Source organism: Ochotona curzoniae, unplaced genomic scaffold, assembly GCF_017591425.1.
Source record: "Ochotona curzoniae isolate NIBS_2020 unplaced genomic scaffold, NIBS_Ocur_1.0 scaffold_2587, whole genome shotgun sequence".
Lineage (NCBI taxonomy): Eukaryota > Metazoa > Chordata > Mammalia > Lagomorpha > Ochotonidae > Ochotona > Ochotona curzoniae.
The window spans coordinates 15,766,213-15,785,859 of record NW_024467096.1 but is presented as its reverse complement, the minus strand read 5'-3'; the positions used below and the strand labels follow the sequence as shown (position 1 = coordinate 15,785,859).

General features: G+C 49.6%; 1 protein-coding gene across 1 annotated transcript in view; it reads left to right on the top strand.

Moving 5' to 3' along the window:
- CUNH3orf70 (chromosome unknown C3orf70 homolog) overlaps positions 1 to 11,517 on the top strand; it is a 62,630-nt gene extending 51,113 nt beyond the window's left edge. Inside the window, exon 2 of the mRNA XM_041002668.1 lies at positions 8,405 to 11,517. Coding sequence (XP_040858602.1) covers positions 8,405 to 8,958 — 554 coding nt within the window. The 3' untranslated portion in view covers positions 8,959 to 11,517. The remainder of the gene's footprint in view (positions 1 to 8,404) is intronic.
- Positions 11,518 to 19,647: the final 8,130 nt, after the last annotated feature.

The following is a 19,647-nucleotide window of genomic DNA, read 5'->3' as shown; positions in this document are numbered from 1 at the left end:
CGAGCTGCGTGCTTCTCAGCTGCAGAGTACTTCCCTGGATTCCTGGTTCTGTGTCCTGACTCCAGCTTCCTGCCAGTGCAGATGCTGGGGGAAGCAATGACGACTCAGGTAGATAGGTTCCTACCAGCCACATGGGAAGCCTGCATGTTCTCAGCTCCCAGATTTAGTCCAGCCTAGTCCAGCCCCAACTCTCTGGGCATCTGGGGAGAAACCAACAGTTAAGAACTTCCTGTGTCTTCCCCTTTCTATGCCACTCAAATTTAATAATTTTTTTTAGGTGTACAGCTTACCCAAAGAAAGTAGGTAGCTAACGTATTTAGAGTAGCCTAATAGACAGTATAAAATTTAGTTTATTTTCTGTGCTTAGGTTTTCTGTCAAGGTTTTTCTTCCCTTAGTGCTCTACGAACAAAAGAAATGCCTTCAGGGAAAGGGATGTGCTGTGTAATTACATTCGGGCCACAGATCTGGGTGTTAGCTGTGGAGAATGGTGGTAAACTAATAGAGCATTGTCTAAACTTCATCATGACGTGATGGTGTCCTCCTGGAGAGAGAACGCAGTGAATGCCAAGGCCGGGCGCTGTTACGTGAGCGTCAGAATGTGCTAACTCTTCTGTTTCTTCTTCCTGCTTTTTAAATCAAGGACCAAAGATGAGAACATAGATCCTTTTTACTGTCTCACTGAGGCATTGTGAGGAGCTTGTACCATGTGTTATTACATGATGCCAAAGGGGGAGATCAAGAATTATATGAATCAGCACTTTAAAAGATATTTTGTTTATCTCAAGGGCACAGTAACAGGGAGGGAGATACAGAGAATCTTCCAACTGCTTCTCCATCCCCCAAATAGCTGCAATGCCAGAAGCTGGGTTGGACCAAAACTAAGGACTCCTTCCAGGTCTCCCATCTAGGTTCAGGGGTCAAGCACTTAGACCATCCACCTCTGCTTTCCCAGGCACTTTAGCAGGGGTTTGGATTGGAAATGGAGCGGGCAGGTCTTTAACTGGTACCCGTATGGGATACTGGCATTGCTGGCTCAGGCTTTACCCACTACGCCAAATGCTGGCCCTATGCAACAGTACTTTAAAAGAATAGTGGAAGTTATTTAATTCGTGGTTTTGACTGGCCTTTATTTTAAAAAAAAATAGCTGAAATGGTTGTATCGGGCTCCCCTGGTGGATGTGAGACATACGAAATTTATTTTTAATTTTCTAATAAGAGTTGGGTTGGGGGATCACTATTGGATTGCATAATCAATTTCATTATTCAAAAGTGATCAACTCATTTTAAACTTCCAGATAAATTATTGGGTTATAAGATTTACTTTTTAACTGGTGTTACTTATTTTCCTCACTTTCCAATGGATGAACTCTTTTAAGTGATTTGAATATGTCATTAGCAAACTGAGATTATACTTTATAGGATTATTCTGAGAGCAAACATAATATGCCAAGTTGTTGGGAGCAGGATTCAATGCCACTATCCTGTGTCAGAGCACTGGCCCAAGTCCTGGCTACTCCACTTCCCATCCAGCTCCTAGTGATGCTATCTGGGAAAGCAGTGAAGATGACCTGAGTGCTTAGGCCTGACAGGCATGTGGGAGACCTGGCTCCTGGCTTCACCCCGTCCCGTCTCTCACTGTTGTGGCCATTTGGGGGTGGGGTGGGGAGGGCGTGTGAAACAGTAGAGAAAACATCTCTCACTATTTTTCTTACTAACTCTGCCTTTAAAATCAATAATTCTTAAAAAAAAAAAAGCTAGGAAAGTGTGGGTTTTTTTTTTTTTTTTAATTTTTGAAAGACAAACTTTTACAGAGAGGAGAAGACAGGGAGAGTTAGTTCACTCCCCAAATGATTGTAACGGCCAGAGCTGAGCATTCCAGAGCGGGGAGCCACGAGCTTCTTCTTGGCCTCCTTCACAGGTGCAGGGACCTAAGACTGAGCCATCCTCTGCTGCTTCCCCAGACTATAAGCAGAAAACTGGATCAGAAATGGAGCATCTGGGAAATGAACTGGTACCTACAGGGGATACCTGTGCCATGGCACTGACCCCTTGATAAATTCATAACAAAAGGAATAAGACCTCTTGGAGGAATGGCTTATCCCCAGACAAGAACAGCGAAAGAATAAATAAAGCAGCAGTGCCTGGGGTGCCAGCAAGGAGACTTTCCAGCAAGGACATTGAAAGGACATGGGAATTCCTTCCAGTCAGCTCCTAAATCTGGGGCAGTTTGTACAAAAACAAGCAAACAACAGAAGAAAATAAATGATAGTGATAGGCAGTAAACCACAGGGGGAAAACAGTATTTTTGATTCCGTGCTTATATGAATAAATAAGAAAAGGGAGCAACTCCTGCTGCTTACCTCTGAGTCAGATTAATAAAATATGGGAGGAATGATCTAACTAGAAAATCACTGTTCAGCAAATGCCACAGTGACGGCAGCATGTGAGAGCCACCTCTGCTTGTTAAATCAGGGCTGAAGGCATGATGGGAAAACAGGGTATCTGAGTAGTGTTCACATATTTCTTAGAAAAAAAAATGGCTAACTCTGCAACCGTGAGCACACTGAGCAGGTGTCCAAGTTCCCGACCGACGTCTCTGTGGGGACTGTCGCCAGCACGGGCCTCCCAGCACAGAGCCTGGCACGGGCACACCGTCGCTCCTGTGGGGCTGCCTCTCCCATCATTTCAGATTGTGTCTTTCTTTGGCAAGAATTACAGATACACATATATTTTAAGAAAAATGCAGAATTCCCCTGTACCTTCATCACTTCCCACCAGTGGCAACTACATTGCCAAACAATAATACAGTATCACTGGGATTGTGGCGTTAATGTCAGGATACAGGGCAGTTCTGTGTTAGGTTCTTCATGTTCTGGTGGAGACACACACACCTTTCCTTTGAAATCGGGTTGTGTGTCCTCTTGTTTCTGTGTTCTGGAGCATATGGGTCTTCCGCTGAAGTGTCTGAATATGGTAAATTCTATTGGTTAATTTTCAAGTAATATTTAACTCTTAGTAATGACACCATCTTAGCCGTTTTTAAGAGTTAAGTGTATTCATACTGTTGTGCAACTGGCATTTGCATCATCTCCACGACTCTTTAATTTTTTTTAAATGAAACAAGCCCCCTTTTCCCAAATTCTGGTAAATATCATGCTACTTTGCTTCTATGAATTTTACTACCTTAGGCACCTGAAACAAAGTCACAAGGCATTTATCTTGCCGTGATTTGCTTACTTCACTTGCATGGTGTCTTCGAGCTCCATCCAGGTGCTCGCGTTCGTCAATGTTTCTTTGAAAGCTCCATCGGATGCAGAGACCTGTTCTGCTGTCTGTTCATTCATTCACAGATGCTTCCTTTGCTGAGAGCGTGAGTGTGCAGGTGTCTAAGGTCTTTGGATATACACGTGGGAGTGCTATATCATATGGTACCTAGAGCCACCCTTTACTTCCCCCCCTTTTTTAAAAAAAAAAAATTTATTTATTTATTGGGAAGTCAGATATACAGAGAGGAGGAGAGACAGAGAGGAAGATCTTCATCCGATGATTCATTCCCCAAGTGAGCGCAACGGCCGATGCTATGCTGATCCGAAGCCAGGAGCCAGGAACTTCTTCCAGGTATCCCACACAGGTGCAGGGTCCCAAAGCTTTGGTCCGTCCTTGACTGCTTTCCCAGGCCACAAGCAGGGAGCTGGATGGGAAGTGGAGCTGCTGGGATTAGAACCGGCGCCCATATGGGATCCCGGCGGGTTCAAGGTTAGGACTTTAGCTACTAGGCCAAGCCGCTGGGCCCTCTCCCTTTACTTTTCTTCAAGCCCCAATTTCCTTTTAAGATCTGCTTTTAAAATTCTCATGCTTATTTTGTAAATAACAGCAGTAAGCACTAAGAAGACCATTCAGAGAATACAAGATTACTGAATTTCTTCACTAAATGGCCAGAATTCCCTTTGTTCCAAATCCTGCTGTTGAAGAAGTGCTGGTTCATTTTGTTCTCTCAGTGAGCACAGTAGTGGTAGACGATATTGTGGCTTCTCCATAATTCAGGATCTTGCAAGGCTTCACAGCCATCCCGGTCATCATGGTTTGCAGTACAGCCTGCTACCCAGAGAGCTGCAGCTCTCACGTGGCTGAAGGGGGGCAAGCACTTGGGCCATCCTCTGTTGCTTTCCGGTACGTTAGCAGGGAGCTCGATAACAAGTGGGGTAACCGGGACACAAAGCAGCACCCACGTGGAATGCTGGTATTGCTGGAAGTGGTTAAACTTGCTTAACTGAAGTGCCAGTTCTGTTGCCTTTTTTTTTTTTTTTTAAAGCAAAATAGAACTGGGGGAGATTGTGCTAAATGCATCAGACACAAAAGACAAAAAATTCATGTTCTCTCTCAGGAAAGTTTAAGCTTTTCTGAGCATGGAATTATGGGATATGGAGGGGGAGGGCGGGCTGAGGGAGGTTAGATACCACGTATCAAAACACAAAAGGAATACAGACTGTTCTGGTGTCCACAGCACAATGCAGTAGCCACTGTTTACAATGACCTATGGTGTATTTTATAAATAATGAGAGGAGCACCAACATTCAATATTAAACAGGAGGCAGATGTGGTCATTATCCTGATTTGATCATTTTACATGGGTACCTGTATGTTCACACTGGACCCCAGAAATATGTACGGTTATTACAAGTTAATGTGCTTTAAACTTTAAGGAGATGTCAAGGTGACATCAAGTGCCCTTCCCTGTCCCTGGCGCTGATGTGGCCTGACAGCCAGGAGCAGCCCTCCTCCTGCCTCAGCACACACGAGGAAGCACGGAAGCATTTCTTGTGTCCCACACTGACCCGCTCCATCCTGATTGGAGGCCCACATGGGTCTGTAAGTCCCTCACTTCTATAATAAATGTTAAAATTTTCTAAAGTCTTAAGGAGATGGAAATGCTGGCTTCCCTGATTTGACCATTACATACCGTACTGCAAGGTGTACAATTTTTAGAAAAGCTTCATTCTTTATATAGCAGAGTAATATCCCATTGTGTGTGTTCTTTATCATCAGTTGGTGGACACCCTGGTTGGTTCCCTGTCTTTTGGTGTTGGGAATTGGGCTGCAATAAACATGGGAATGCAGGTATCTCTTGCGTACACTGATTCCATTTCCTTTGGATATGTTCCAGAAGTAGGATAGCTAGGTCATATGGTAGATCTGGTTTTGGTTTTCCAAAGTCTCCATACTGGTTTCCATGGTGGCTGTGCCAATCTGCATTCCCACAAACCTCACATTCTCCATGCCTTCACCAGCATTTGCTGTACGGTTTTTTCTTTTTACTTCTTGATTAACAGCCATTCTAAGGAGTGAGATGATATTGCAGTTTTTATTTGCATTTCCTGATGGCTAGTAACAATGAGCATTTTTTCATGTGTTTACTCAGCCATAAAAAGGAATGAAATCCTGACATCTACAACAAAATGGTTGGAATCGGAGATCATTACGCTAAGTGAAATAAGCCAGACACAGTACGTTTTCTCTCCTCTATGGAAGTGTATACAGGGAGTAAAAATGTGTGCATGCCATTTTATTGGTATATATTTACAAATGTTGTCTTCACTGAATTACAGCCCCTCACTCACTTTCTGGTCTTTGTCATGGATCCCACATTATATGATATTAATGTCCCTGCTCCTGCTCTCAAGAAAAATTAGTATATCATATTTACATATGGAGCAGATAGAAGAATATGTTAAAACATTTCAGTAACGGAAAGTATAAATGACAGGTAAGTAAGCACACAAAGATTTTTAAGATTTATTTATTTATTGGAAAGTCAGATATACAGAGTGGAGGAGAGACAGAGAGGAAGATCTTCCATCCGATGATTCACTCCCCAAGTGAGTGCAACAGCCGATGCTATGCCGATCCGAAGCCAGGAGCCAGGAACTTCCTCCAGGTCTCCCACACGGGTGCAGGTTCCCAAAGCTTTTGGGCTGTCCTCAGCTGCTTTCCCAGGCCACAAGCAAGGAGCTGGATGGGAAGTGGAGCTGCTGGGATTAGAACCGGCGCCCATATGGGATCCCGGCACGTTCAAGGTGAGGACTTTAGCCGCTAGGCCACACCACCGGGCCCCGAAATATTTTTAACATAAGAATAAAATAGAGCCTGGCATTGTAGCCTAGTGGCTAAGGTCCTTACCTTGAATGCGCCAGGATCCCTTATAGGCACCAGCTTGTGTCCCAGCTGCTCCACTTCCCATCCAGCTCCCTGCTTGTGGCCTGATAAACAGGTAGGCAATGGCCCAAAGCCTTGCGACCCTGCACTCATGTGAGAGACCCAGATGAGGCTCCTGGCTTCAGACTGGCTGAACTCCAGTCATTGCAACCACTTGGGGAGTGAACCAGAGGATGGAGGATCAGTCTGTATCTCCTTCTCTCTGTAAATTTAACTTCCCAATAAAAATAATTTTTAAAAAATTTGATAAAATAATAGGGGTCCCAGGACAATGGCTTAATTGGCTTAGCCTCCCCTTCTAAGTGTCAGATCCTAATGTAGGCATCAGTTTGTCTCCCTGGCTGCTCCACTTCTCATGCAGTTCCCTGCTTGTGGTCTGGGAGGGCAGTGGAGAATGACCCTAAACCTTGGAACCCTGCACTCATGTGGGGGAACTAGAGGAGGCTCCTGGCTCCTGGCTTCAGATTGGCTCGGCTCAGCTCAACTCCAGCCATTGTGGCATTTGGGGAGTGAACCAGTGAATAGAAGATCTTTTCTTTAATTTATTTTTCATGATACAGTTTCTTAGTAAGATCTTTCTGTTCTTCTCTCTGTAAATTTGCCTTTCCAGTGAAAATAAATCTTTTTTTTTTTTTTTAAAGAGGTAGGGGCTGGCATGGTTACTCAACTGGCTAAGCCTCCACTGTAAGTGCTGGTAATCCCTATGGGCACCAGTTTGTGTCCTGGCTGGGCCACTTCACATCCCTGCGTATGGCCTGGAAAAGCCAGGAAGGTTGGCCCAAAGCTGTGGGACCGTGTACCCATTTGAGAGACATGGAAGAGGCTCCTGGCTTGGGATCAGTTCAGCTCCGGCTGCTAAGGCCATTTGGGGAGTGAACCAGCAGACAGAGAATCCGTCTCTCATTCTCTCTGTAAATTTGTCTTTCAAATAAAAAATAAAGCTTAGAAATAAAATAGCCCTGTCATATGTATATGCTGAAAATATGACATAAGTTAATTAATAAGTAGGCCAAATTAGGAAAGAAATCCTCCAAGATCATGCCCACAATGGAACTGCCTCAAGAATTTCCCCCACCATAAGTCTTTTATCCAGGAATGCAGGAGAGAAAGAGAAGGCACTAGTTCACTCCCAAGTGTCTGCAGTGCCTGGGTTGAAGCCAGGAGCCAGAACTCCAGTCAGGTCTCCCGTGTGGGTGGCAAGAATGAGGCTGCCTCCTGGGGTCTGTGTTAAGCAGGAAGCTGGAGTCGGGAGGCAGAGCCAAGGAATCAAACCCAGAGATTCTGATGTGAGATGCAGGTACTTCAACCAGCATCTTAATCACATGGCAAATGCCGCTAGCTTTATTATTTTGAAATCATTTTAGACTTACAGATTGGGAAATTTTCATCTCTGTTTCCTTAGTACTTGGCACCTGAGAGGCACTGCCAAATGCTAAATGAAATAAAACAAGGAAAGGGACATGTTAGGACCAGATCTGTCTGCCTTTCACTTGCATGCCAGTCTGTGAGAACCAGCTGAGGGCTCCACAGGGTGGGGAGGCCGGAGGAGAAGCTTCCTGGTTTCATGGTCCCCTGATCCCTTGCTTGGGCTTTTACTCCAGCTTGAAGCCGGGAAGAATGCTTTTTCCGAAGCTACTCGTGGGCTGAATCTTGGGAGATCATCTCCCACCCTGAACCTTAGCCCAGCTACTGAGGAGGGCCAAGACAGCCCAGCAGGCCAGTGGTGTTAAATTAACATGTGTATGTTTGGTTAAAACATAGAAAGTAAGTATCTTCCACATTTCCAGTAAGTTGGTACGTATTCTTTCCAATTAAGGATAACTCATTCTCTTACTAGAGATTTAAAACGGGATTTTTATAACATGTGCCTTTTACGTCTTATGTTTACGGACAGTCTTTGTCTTGGTGTGATTTTTAACTCATGTCAGGTTGTTTGTGTGTTCTCTCAGTTACTGCAGAGCATTCAAATTACTTAGAAATTAAGGAGTTGAGTTTGCGATGAGACTTCCATACTGTGCTCTATTTTTAGTTGGTAGTGACAACATTGAATGATTCTATTCCAGGTTTCTCTTGAGATGTTAACTAAAGTATTTTTAAAACATGTTTGAGTCCTCAGAAGCAAAGTGCTACGGCGAGTTCCTGGGGTTTGTGCGAGACTCTGACTCAGCCATCTTCTCTGTGTCCCCACAGGCAAGTACGTGTACCAGCCCATGACCCCGGTGGAGCAGCTCCCGAGCACGGAGATCCCTGCCCGGCCCCGGGAGCCCCCCAGCACCATCCAGATCTCCGTCTCCCTCACCCAACACTTCCTGAAATTTGCGTCTGTCTTCCAACCGCCCCTGCCCCCTGACTCCCCAAGGTACTGTATGATTTCTGATCTCTTCATTGACAACTATCAGGTCAAATGCATCAACGGGAAGATGTGTTATGTGCAGAAGCAGCCAGCGCCACACTCCCACAAGACGAGCCCCGAAGAGGTCTCCGCACACGATGCCTTAGTTTCAAAAGAGAGCGACACACCAAAAATAGATCCCTGCTCTTCTCCCTCCAGTTCTGAGGACTCTGGGATCAATGCAATCGGGGCTCACTACGTGGAGTCGTGCGACGAGGACACAGAAGGAGCAGAACTGAGTTCCGAGGAAGATTATAGCCCCGAGAGCAGCTGGGAGCCGGACGAGTGTACCCTCCTGTCCCCATCACAGTCGGATCTGGAAGTCATTGAAACCATAGAAACCACCGTGTGAGAGGAAGCGCGACCACAGGGCCCTGGCTGAGATTTTATACTTGCGTCTGCTGGATCCTTTTTCCAACGCCGTTGGTATTTTCTACCCTCTCCAACACGAGCAGCTCAGTGGTCTGCTGATGAGCGTCATCCTTAGTCCTTTAACTGAGACATTCTTTTTATGATAGTTTCCCTTTTGTATCTTGACTTCCTTTCTATGTAGCATCTGGTGTCAGGAGTCATGACCCAGCCTTAACTTCCCGCGGATGAAGACAGCAGAGCAGCGCCGAGGAGACCAAGGCGCTGCCGGAGCCATGACGACGCCATGTTCCAGGTTGTCAGTCTCCCTCAGAACGGCTTTTGGCATGGTTCTCGGCATGCTCACAGACACCCCTCACCTGCAGGACCCATGGGTGCAGCTGAACAGCGCGTGCACTGGGGAAAATCATCCGTTCCCTTCGCCCTCTCTGGACCATCTGTACCGAGATGGGGCCAGAGCTGCCTTGGCTTACACCTGGAGAGCCAGTGGAGGCCAGCACGGCCTGGCGTGGCCAGCAGTGACACGGCACCCTGGGGCTGAGCTGGACTTCCATGGTAGAGATGACCTCTTCAGCTTCTTGCTGCGCCTGGCATTAGCTGAGCCCAGCCCACCTGTCACAGGGTGCCCATCCCCACTGTGACACAGCGCACAGCCCAGCAGGGGTTGTGCAGGAAGCAGGTGGACTTGGCCTGGGCCAGCTGGGATAGGTTCTGGCTTCAGGTTGGCTTCTTGAGTATGTGTGTGGGGGGGTCACCAACATTTTCCTGCTTTTCTTAATTATTCTCCAAACCTGGAGATAACTTTAAGTTACATAGATATTCTATTTAGGAGGCAACCACATTGAGACAAAACAATACAGTAATAGTTTTAGTTAGCATGGAAATGCTAAAGACAGAAGTCCTTTAGGGATTAGGAATGAATCTAATAGGTTTGATTACTTCTGCTTCATTTAGTTGTATGAAGCATTAGAATGGCTTAAGTGAAAAATGGGTTAGCATTCAGTATGATGCATGGATTTTTTTTATGCAAATGCAGAAGCAGTTGAATTAGTTTGCTGCGAAGTCAGGAGAAAATATTTTGTGTAATATTCATTCCCTTGAGCACGCGGATCCTCATGTGCTCTTGTACATGTTGTCTCACATGCACAGAGGAGTCATCCTCTGGTGTGGCTCCCTGCAGAATCCTGCTCCTCGTCTCCATTAACGCCAGATGTTCTCGTGTGCGTTGGGTGTCTGCCACTTCTATTGGTGAGGCACAGTTCAGAATCCAACAACTCTAACAGTTGGCCTAAGGACACGCGGACCAAGGCACAGAACAGTATTGCTCACAGCCCAGGTCTCTGCAAGTGGGCTCTGTGGCATCACGCCGTCCCTGAGGGTCGCGGTCACCTGCGTCCTTTCAGAGATGAGAAGAGGCCTGCTGTATTCCTTTCTGAAGTCTCCACTTGGCATCCTTCACTCACCGCTCGCGGAAGAACCTGCTAATCATGTATGTGTGTGGGTCAAGTGGTTTATTAGAACTGTTAGGGTTAGGTGCCCAAATCATCTGTAGGATTTAGAAGGTGGTGTGCATTTTCCTTTGCAAACAGTGGTAGTTAAAGCTGTTTATGCTGGGTGAGAATGCAGCATAAATCTCCCACTTTCTATGAAACCTAAAGACATAAAAAAATGAAACCAAGATGGTAAGAGAAGCTCCCAGAACAGCAGCCTGGGGGCAGCCCGGGGGCTCTGAGCACATGGATCTGCCCTGGAAGGTAGATGCCTGCCTGCAAGCCACCTCCCAGGCCACCGTAGTGAGGCTGGTGGTCAGTGGTCAGTACTCGGGCTTGAGTCAAGACCCTGTGGAGCTCCACCCCGTGGGGGAGCAGCCTACATCCCCCCCAGTGGGGCAATTTTCTATTCCACACTCCAGACCCACTCATTCAACAGCCGGGCCTCCAGAGCCCACGGCCGCTGGGCCAGAGCTCCCAGGTAGGATCCTCAGCACTGCTCTGTGACTTTTGTCAAGGTTCCTGTTTTTTTACACTCTTGAACTGCCATTCAGATTAGCCACGATTTTAATGGAATTTTTGGATTTGATAATGGTAGATAATCACTTTAAATGTTTGCACAATCTGATTATAATTAAAAACTCACTAAGCCTCACTTACTACTGTTTTATAGAATTGGAAGTATTCCATTGGATTCTAAATACCAGATACTTCTGGGTCTCAAAATAGCCTTTCTAAGTAAGCACAAGAATTGTTTTGTCCTCACACAGTTAACAGTAATGGTTCTCTGAAATACACGTTCAAACTGGACTCGCTGACGCTAGCATTCCAGAGTCAGCTGAGGCGAATGCACAAGTGTGTAGTTCCAACTTCAAGTCTAGGCCTTTGTGCTCTGTGTCACAGGAAAAATTTCTGCCTAGCCCAGCACGTCACGGCTGATTTGTATGAGCATATCGTAGGCACTTTAGACAATGCTTAGACTGCCACACAGACTCTGGACAACAAGCACAGCCGTGTTACAGAGCCTTCTCACGAACGTGCATACGGCGAGGCGTGAGAGCTGTGCCACCCAGGCCAAGTGGCATGCCCGCTGCAGGGGCAGGTGGCCCGAGCGGATGGGTAAGCCACTGTCTGGAGCCTTGGCAGAAACATGGCACTGCTGCCCTTTGTTCAGAGTTGCCACAGCAGCTATTAGGTAGAATCAACTCTAGTTGATTCTTTCAAGTTTCAGATAATGCTCATGACTCTTCTGAGAAATGACAAAGCAACTAAAATGCTTGTGATTACAGTGATCTGGTGTCCTTACGAAATCAGGCTTTCTTGGCACATCTCAGTCTTTTATGCCATGCCTTTAAGATTTGAAATAAGATTTGGAGGACAACCCCGGGGGGTACAAAAAGTACCCTGCTTTCCTGAAAGGGCAGACTTCCAGTTCAGGGCGACACCACACAGAAAACAATAGCGCGTCCCTTGAGCTCGGAGCTGTTTTCCCACATCCGGATTTTTGGATTTGATTTTTACCTTAGGAATGGTAGTTTCACTTCTTAACCTCCAGTTTCCCAGCCTGAAACATCACAGTTCTGTTGGGAACCAATCCTCACAAGCTCCTTTTATGCAAATTCAGTTCTCTTCTCGGTAACAGGATGCAAGCAGATCATTTAGAAAGCTGTCAAAACATGCTTATAGGTTTGGCGGTAGAGATACTACTAGGCAAGGAAAAAAGCACAAGTTAAACAAAATATTTATACAGTCAGCTCTTGACTATTCCCACATCGTCTCTGCAAAAATTCTCTTGCATTCTGAAGCTTTTGACATGAGGAAAGTGGTTTTCACAGTTTTGTTTCGCGGCTTCTCCAGAGGAGGTGCGGGCAGCGTGGAGGCAGCTGGCACCCCGCGGGCCTCACAGCAGCTGCCATGTCTCTCTGGGGGAGGGGACTGGCTCAGCAGACCCGCCAGGGCACATCTCCGCTAGGATTTTGGAAGTTTGGTCATGGCTGCTTTTCACGGTTTCAAAGGAAGCCCTGGGCTCCTCCGTGATGGCAGCAGGACCGGCGGAGGCCCAGCGCCTGAAGGCCGGTCCCTGGGTTCCGGCCCCGCCGCCGTGTGGCCTCGTGCCCCATATGCCAAGGTTCCATGCACACACCTTGCTGTGCTCACCCGCTGTGCTCAGATTTTCTAACACCTGTTTCAAAGTTTAAGCACAATGTTGAGTCTCCTGTGATTTCCTAAAATTACCATTTTCCTATAGACAGCTCCAATTTCCTTTATGTGTAATACTTTAGCAAAATACTGCCTTGTAAAAATAAACGTGAGTTTTGTTTTTTCTTTTGTGTCAGAACAAATCTGCCTTTTGGGAGTCTGGAAAGCCACCGTGTCCCTCCGCCCGATTAGAGAGTTCTGTCCAGCGTAAACACCACCATGATACAAGCTTTAACAAACCAACCAAAGCCCACATTTTCCAATTGTGAAGTGTTCACGACGCGTGGCCCCACACACAGCACGCACCATCGTCTTAAAGAGCATATGTAAGCTCTGACACCCACGCTGTCGCTCCCTGGTCACCACTGAAGATGAAGCTGGAACTCCCCCGTGTTCTTGCTGGCTGCATCAGACTGTTATCATGGAAAGCTCCTGTCCCCACCCACCCAGTCAGCCATCTCAGAGTCACCGCTTCATATTCCATGTGTGCCTGCCACACATGACACTCCTCGCCATGGGTCTGGCTGTGGGCCGGGTGGCGAGGAAGGCAGGTGCCCTGCGCTGCCCAGGCACGTCCTCTGGGTGCCAAGGCTCAGAGTCTGAGCTTCCAAGCAATAAGCCCGGGAGCGCGTTCTTTACTCAGCACACCCAGAAAAGCACAGCTCTGGGCTTGGCTTCTATTGAACAGCCTCACAAGCCACTGCTGAATCAATCCATTACTTATCAGGAGTGCCAGTGTTTATTAAGGCTGGCTGGCACGGCCTCCACAGCTGCCCCGAAGGGGACTTCACATTGCAGAGGAGGAGCACGGGGGACCACAACTGAGCCCCTCAGCAGCGCTGCTGGCAGGACCCTGTTGTGCCCATTCCCCCACAGGCTGTGACTCATCCAGGGGGATGGAGTGACACCCACACGCCTGCCCCACCTCTCCTTTTCTGTGCCTCTTGTGTACATACTTGTACACATATACACACATGCACGCATGCCAGGCTTCTGCAGGGATCACAGGGCTCTGAGGAGGCCCGTGTGTCCGTACAGCCTGGCTGGCATTCTTGCAGGCTTTCTTCCAAAGACCAGCTTGCCACTTAAAGGTACCCCTGCAGGCAGCGAATCTGCTGACAGCTGGCGCAGCCACGAGTCAGTCAGCCGTAAAGGTCTCCTGAGAGCCCGTGGCCTCTTCCCACCACTGAGGCCCACGGCAGCCCCTTTTCCTCCCCACACTCAGGTCCTCGCGGGGCAGAGCTCCACCCTGCTGCAGCTGACGGACCGAGGGAGCCCCTTGCTCAGCCCTCTGTCCCATCACCAGGGGGTGGTAGTACTGTGCGGCCACTCGGGCACAACCCCCAGCTCTGAGGACTTAAGGCTGGGATGTTCTCCAGCCTGGAACCCCAGCCCTGGCTCCCACCTGCACAGTCTCCTTCCCTCAACTCCTGCCCATCCTTAGCATCACCCACCTCACAACTGTCCCCTGCACTTGGATCCCCCACCAGGAACACCTCCTAACTACCCCACTGGTACCTCTGCAGTCCTCCAGGGGGCAGGTGTGCTCCCTCATCTTCAGTATCTGCGATGTCTGATGCCAGTGCTCAGCAAACACCTGTGGGCCCAGCCCCTCATGCAGAGGAATGGGAAGAGCCATCCTGTCAGCATGATCACCCGAAGAGCAGTCAGCCTGGGGTCGGGAGGAAGCACCCAAAGGCAGCTTTGCTGAGGCCTGTGAAGCTTGTATGGGGACTGGCCTAAGGCAGTGGCTGCTGGGCACGTAGGTGGACATGGGGATTGAGGTGTCCAGAGGAAGCCAGGCCCTGAGATAAACATGGGGGCCTGCAGTGGGTATCAGTCTAAGGCCTATAGGCTCAGCTAGAGCTCACTGGGGTCACTTGAGATGCTTGGGGGACCAGGAGGGGCCGGTGTTACCCCCAAAGGGTCTCTTCTCTCCATGTGCCAGCGTCACAGAGGTCTTGAGTTGCCAGGGCTGCCCAGTGGCCCCTGACTCCAGCAGAAAGCCGCCGGGCCCACAAGAGTTTGCCCAGCATTTGGAGGCCAGCAGCAGCAAGGAAGGAAGCAGATGGGCAGACATCCTGGGAGAGGGATCCTTGGGGGTGTGCAGGGTGATGGGCTCACTCATTCTAGAAAAAGAACAGCCAAGGCCAGGGAAATCATGAGGTCTCTGCATTTGCCAGGGGCAGGGGTGTGTGCCTCAGGCCCCAACCCTGACCTAGGAGATGAGATACACAGCAATGAGGGCCTCAGGGTGAAGCTGCACCCCGACCCTAAGCACCCTGCAGCTTAACAGCTGGTCCTCCCAGGCCCCAGGGCCAACCAGCCCCGGCTGGGCAGGAAGCTGATGAGAGCAAAGAACTCTGGGGAGAGGGGTGAATGAGGCATCTGCCATCCTGCCTGTCCTATTTACCCTGGGACTGGGGAGACCTATTCATCCACCCTGGCTAGCATGCACTTAACGGGGTGCTCATCCAGCCTGCCCCCCAACTGCAGAACCCTTGCTGTGCTTGCATCAGTCAGAAACAGCCGATGGAAACACAATCAGCCCGGGCTGGGACTAGGAACAGCTCACTGCCTGTGCACAACAGAGGAGACGTGTTACAGGACAGTCACACACTGTGACTCAGTGACGTGTACTAATGGCAGGGCTGAATCACAGATGGAACACTGGCTGGAAGCAGCCATTCCAGAAGTCCACTGCAGGTAACTGACCCATGACAAGTCCAAAGCTGGCAAAGCGCTTTCAGAGTCAGTGGTTAGCCTGGGGTAGAGCTGGTGTGAGAGAGAATTCAGGGGACACTGGGAGTTGGGGGAGAAGGGTGCTGGTCACTTCTGTTTGTTTCACCAGATGCTGGCTGACCAAATGTGGCCTCTGTGAAGTAATCCAGCTGTACACAGGTGGCTTATGTACACTGTATCTATAAAAAGCTTGAGGCATATGGCACTGCAGGTGGAGCCATTACCTGTGACTGGTATCCTTTCAAAGCCCCAGTTTACATCCTGGTTGCTCCACTTCCCACCCAGCTCCGTGCTTATGGCCTGGGAAAGCAGTCGAGGAGGCTCAAGTCCTTGGGCCCCTGCACCCATGTGGGAGACACACATGACATTTTCAGGCTCCTGGCTTTGGCCTGGCCCAGCTCAGCTCCAGCCATTTGTGGAGTGAATCAATGGATAGAATATTGAGCTTGCTCTCTTTCAAATAAATAAATATTTTTAAAAGTTTATTTGATAGTGACTTTAAAAATGTTCGCACAGTCTCTCCCACAATGCTGGCACATACTTGGTGCTAGGTGACTGGCCTGGGCCAGGGAGGACTCGGCAGGGGCTGGACACATCCATGCCCCCCACAGAAGTAGCCCACAGAGCATGCTCATTGTGGGTGGAGGGACAGCAGACTCCTGGGCTGAGGAAAGCTTCCTGGAGACAGGCTGTGGTGGCAGTGCCCCACGCAGCTGCAGGAGGCCTTTGCAGCTCACAGCAGCTGACCTTGGGGCTGTTTCCTGGGGGAAAAAACCTTTCCACAAGGAACTGTATTGCTTCCCCAGGCTTTCCAAGCCTTCAATCATGCATTCCCCAAGGCAGCTGTCAGTGCCCTATTGTTTTCCCTGCTCACCACGGGTGGCTGTTCTTACTCAGACTCCCCAGCCAGGATAGGCCTGGCAGAGTGGCTGCAGGGCCACCCTGAGGGCACACAGGGAGTGACTCTGACATCTCCACTAAGGCATAAAGGCCAAAGGTACCCCAGGCTTGGCTACCAAAGGCCTCTTGAAAAGCAGCTGAGGGGACTATGAGGAATGGGAGCAGTCAATGCAGCCAGCTACCACTGAGGCCCCTGAAGTCAGACGGGACGTTGGTCCCCACAGATGCCACTCCCCCTCCTTCCTTCCCTGAGGTAGGTGCCTGCCTTGGTGGGGGGCATGGAGGGTTTAATTGCCCAAGGGTATCTGGAGCTCAGAATATCTGGGAAGGCCAAGGTCCCCTGTGAAACCATTGGCGGGGCAGGCCTCTATTCTGGTGTCAAACACCAGTTACCTCCTGGGGGTGCGCCCCCGCCCTCTCACACATGGGCCCGGTTATCTCCCCACTTCCCACCCTGCCACATTGGGGTGGCTGGCGCCCACCTCACCTCTGTTGACTCACCGAGCAGCCACAGCCCAGCGGAGCCCAGGGCTGGTCCAGGCGGCACCACCCCGAACCGGCGTTCGCACTGAGAAGCCACCACCTGGCCCCGTTCTTCCAGCCCCGGTAAGTCAGGCTGCCCTGGGCGACGAGGGCCCTGCCCACCACGGGAACTCCATACCTAAGGCCAGGGTCAACTCACAGAGGGACACTTCGACAGCCTGTGGTCCTGCGAGGGCCGCTCTCTGCTTTCCCGATGGCGCTGGCTGGCCACGGGCCGCCCTCACCTGCGCCCGCCTTCAGTGCCCACACCTGGACTTGGGAGGGGAGGGCGGAGCAGGCGGCTAGCCTGTGTCTCCCGCCCAGAGCAGAAGTACCGGGGCAGCTGAAAGCTCTCAGCCATTTTGTGTTAGAATTAAAAAGAGCAGGCAACTGAGTGTTGGCCATATAGGCAAGTTTTTTTGCTTACCAACTGATGTGTCCCTGCCCAGCCTAACAGTGACAAGGGGCCCAATTTCCAACTGTGCTCCAGGGTCTCACCTGGGACTGGGAAGTGATGGTTGCTATGGGAACGGTGGCGGTTGGAGTAAGCCCCTAGGCCTGGGCTTACTTTGACTTCACCAGGGAATGCAGCATCACTCAAGGCCAATAAATAACAGGCTAATAATGGAAGGGCTAATATATCTTACCTTATTAAGGCCCAGATAAGGGTATAAAGCTTTTGTTCTCACAGCCCACCCTGCTCTTTCCTCTTGCAGGTAGTCCTGTCCACTCCTCACCATCCGTGGCACAAGGGAAAGGCCCAGGTGTGAACTTCCCTTTGTTTAATAAAGGCTTGTTTGTACTCAGCTGGATTTTCCTTTCACAGGTAGTGGATTAATCTAACAGGAAGGAGGCCTTGAAGCTTCCAGAAAGCCCAATGCCCACCAAGTCCTGCCAAACCAGCCCCTCCTCCACGAAGGCACTGCTGGCCTTGGGAGCAGCCTTTCGTTGTTCTTTTTGGGTTTCCTTTTCTTGCCTTCCTTGGGGTTCTCTCGTCAGGGGCAATTCTCTACCCCTCTCATGGCCAACTTTCCAGGGCTGCCCATAATCATATGTGACTGTACACTGCACACACTCACATTAAAGCTTGTTCTCAGGGCCAAAGCTGTGGTGCAGTGAATGAAACTGCCGCCTGTGGAACTGACATCCACCTTGAGCATGGATCTGGGTCCCAGCTGCCCCACTTGCCATCCACCTGCGAAGACACCTGGAAAGGCAGCAGAGGATGACCCCAGGGCTTGGGCCCTACAGCCACACTGCCCATGGAGTCCCGGGCTCCTGTCTTCACCAGGCTCAAGGCTGGCCAGTGCGGCTGTTCAAGGAGAACCATCTATATCTCTTTCAAATAAACAAAAACATTTTTACAAAAGTTTTAGGACATCCTTTCATTTCTGCATATTGTTTGACTCCACTCTTAATTCTTATCTCATGCAACGGCCAGAACTTAAAGAAAACATTCCTGTAAAAAAGGGACAGGTACCCAGTGTGGTGTGTCGGTCCCTTTTTACATCTGGGGTGGCCAGCAGTGTCTGGCCTGAGGAGATGGCTGACAGGAAGGCACTACAGGAAGTTTCTCAGTCAGTGGAATTAGTTTATTTTGGTGCAAACAACTTTGAAATCCCTGCCTGGTGTTCTCATGCAGAGAACAAGTTTCATTAACTTTTGGAGACCTCCCCTTGCATGCATGGGGGTGGCCTTAGGAGGGGCTCGGAGAAGGGGAAGGGGCACAGGCACTCCCCTCAAGCTGGCAGCTGGCTTTGGGCATGACATGGGTGTCCTCCATCCATGTGGCCACCATTGTTTGGCAGGTGCAGAGGGACAGGCTATGACATCACTGTTATTTTCTGGCCACCCGGAGCCCCACCCACTCTCCTGTCAGTGCCAGGCAGATCTTGGCAGACAGGGAGACTAGGAAAGCAGCATGTCAGCTCTCCCCAAAGGTGGCAGAAGTCTCCTTGTGGGCATCCTTGTGATCCTCCCTGCACCTGCTACAGCTGCGGGACATGCAAAGGCCTGAAATCGCAGCTGCCCCTCCCAGGAAGCCTGCGGGGCTGCGAAGGTCACAGCCTTGCCCTCAGGGACTGCTCTACAGGGACTTCACAACAGGGTAGGACATGTGCCAAGTGCCAAGGCCGCGGACAGGTCAGGCTGCCAGAGGGCGAGAACCAGGCTCAGCTGGGGCCTGGTACCAGAGCTGGGGTCTCCCCTGCCCTCAGATGAGACAAGGTTTTTCCAGTGCCACCCAGAAGACATACCTGGACAGCAGGAAACTGCTGAGCTGTGACTCAGCAGTGACAATCAGGAGGGGAACTTTGGGGCTGATAAAATGCAAAAGGGGCATGGCAGAATGAGTCCTCAGCGTCTCCTGCTCCTAATAGGGGTGTTCTGATATTCCGTAAACTGTCTTAGTTCTTCAGAAACAGACACTTTTGCCAAATAAAGATGACCCCTATTAATGGCTTACCCTGTTGTTTGACTATACACCTGCAATGGCTACATTAGGTTTTTAACACATGTATTGCTTAACGTATTTATCACTCTCACCTGGTGAAGCACTTGGACTCTACTCTCAGCAATTTCCAGAGCACACTGAATCCTTGTGTCCTACACCGGCACCTCCCAAGTGTGGTCCCCACCTCACCCTCAGCTCTGGCTCCCGCCAAGCATGGCCTGCCCACTCTCTAGAGGACCAGGATCCTGCTCTGGCTGCCTCTCTGCCACACTTGAACTTCCCTCAGCATTAATGTCCTCCGGGCTCATCCATCACGTGGCAATGAGCAAGAGGCCCTTCTGTTTTTTTCATAGCTGGAGAGTATGCC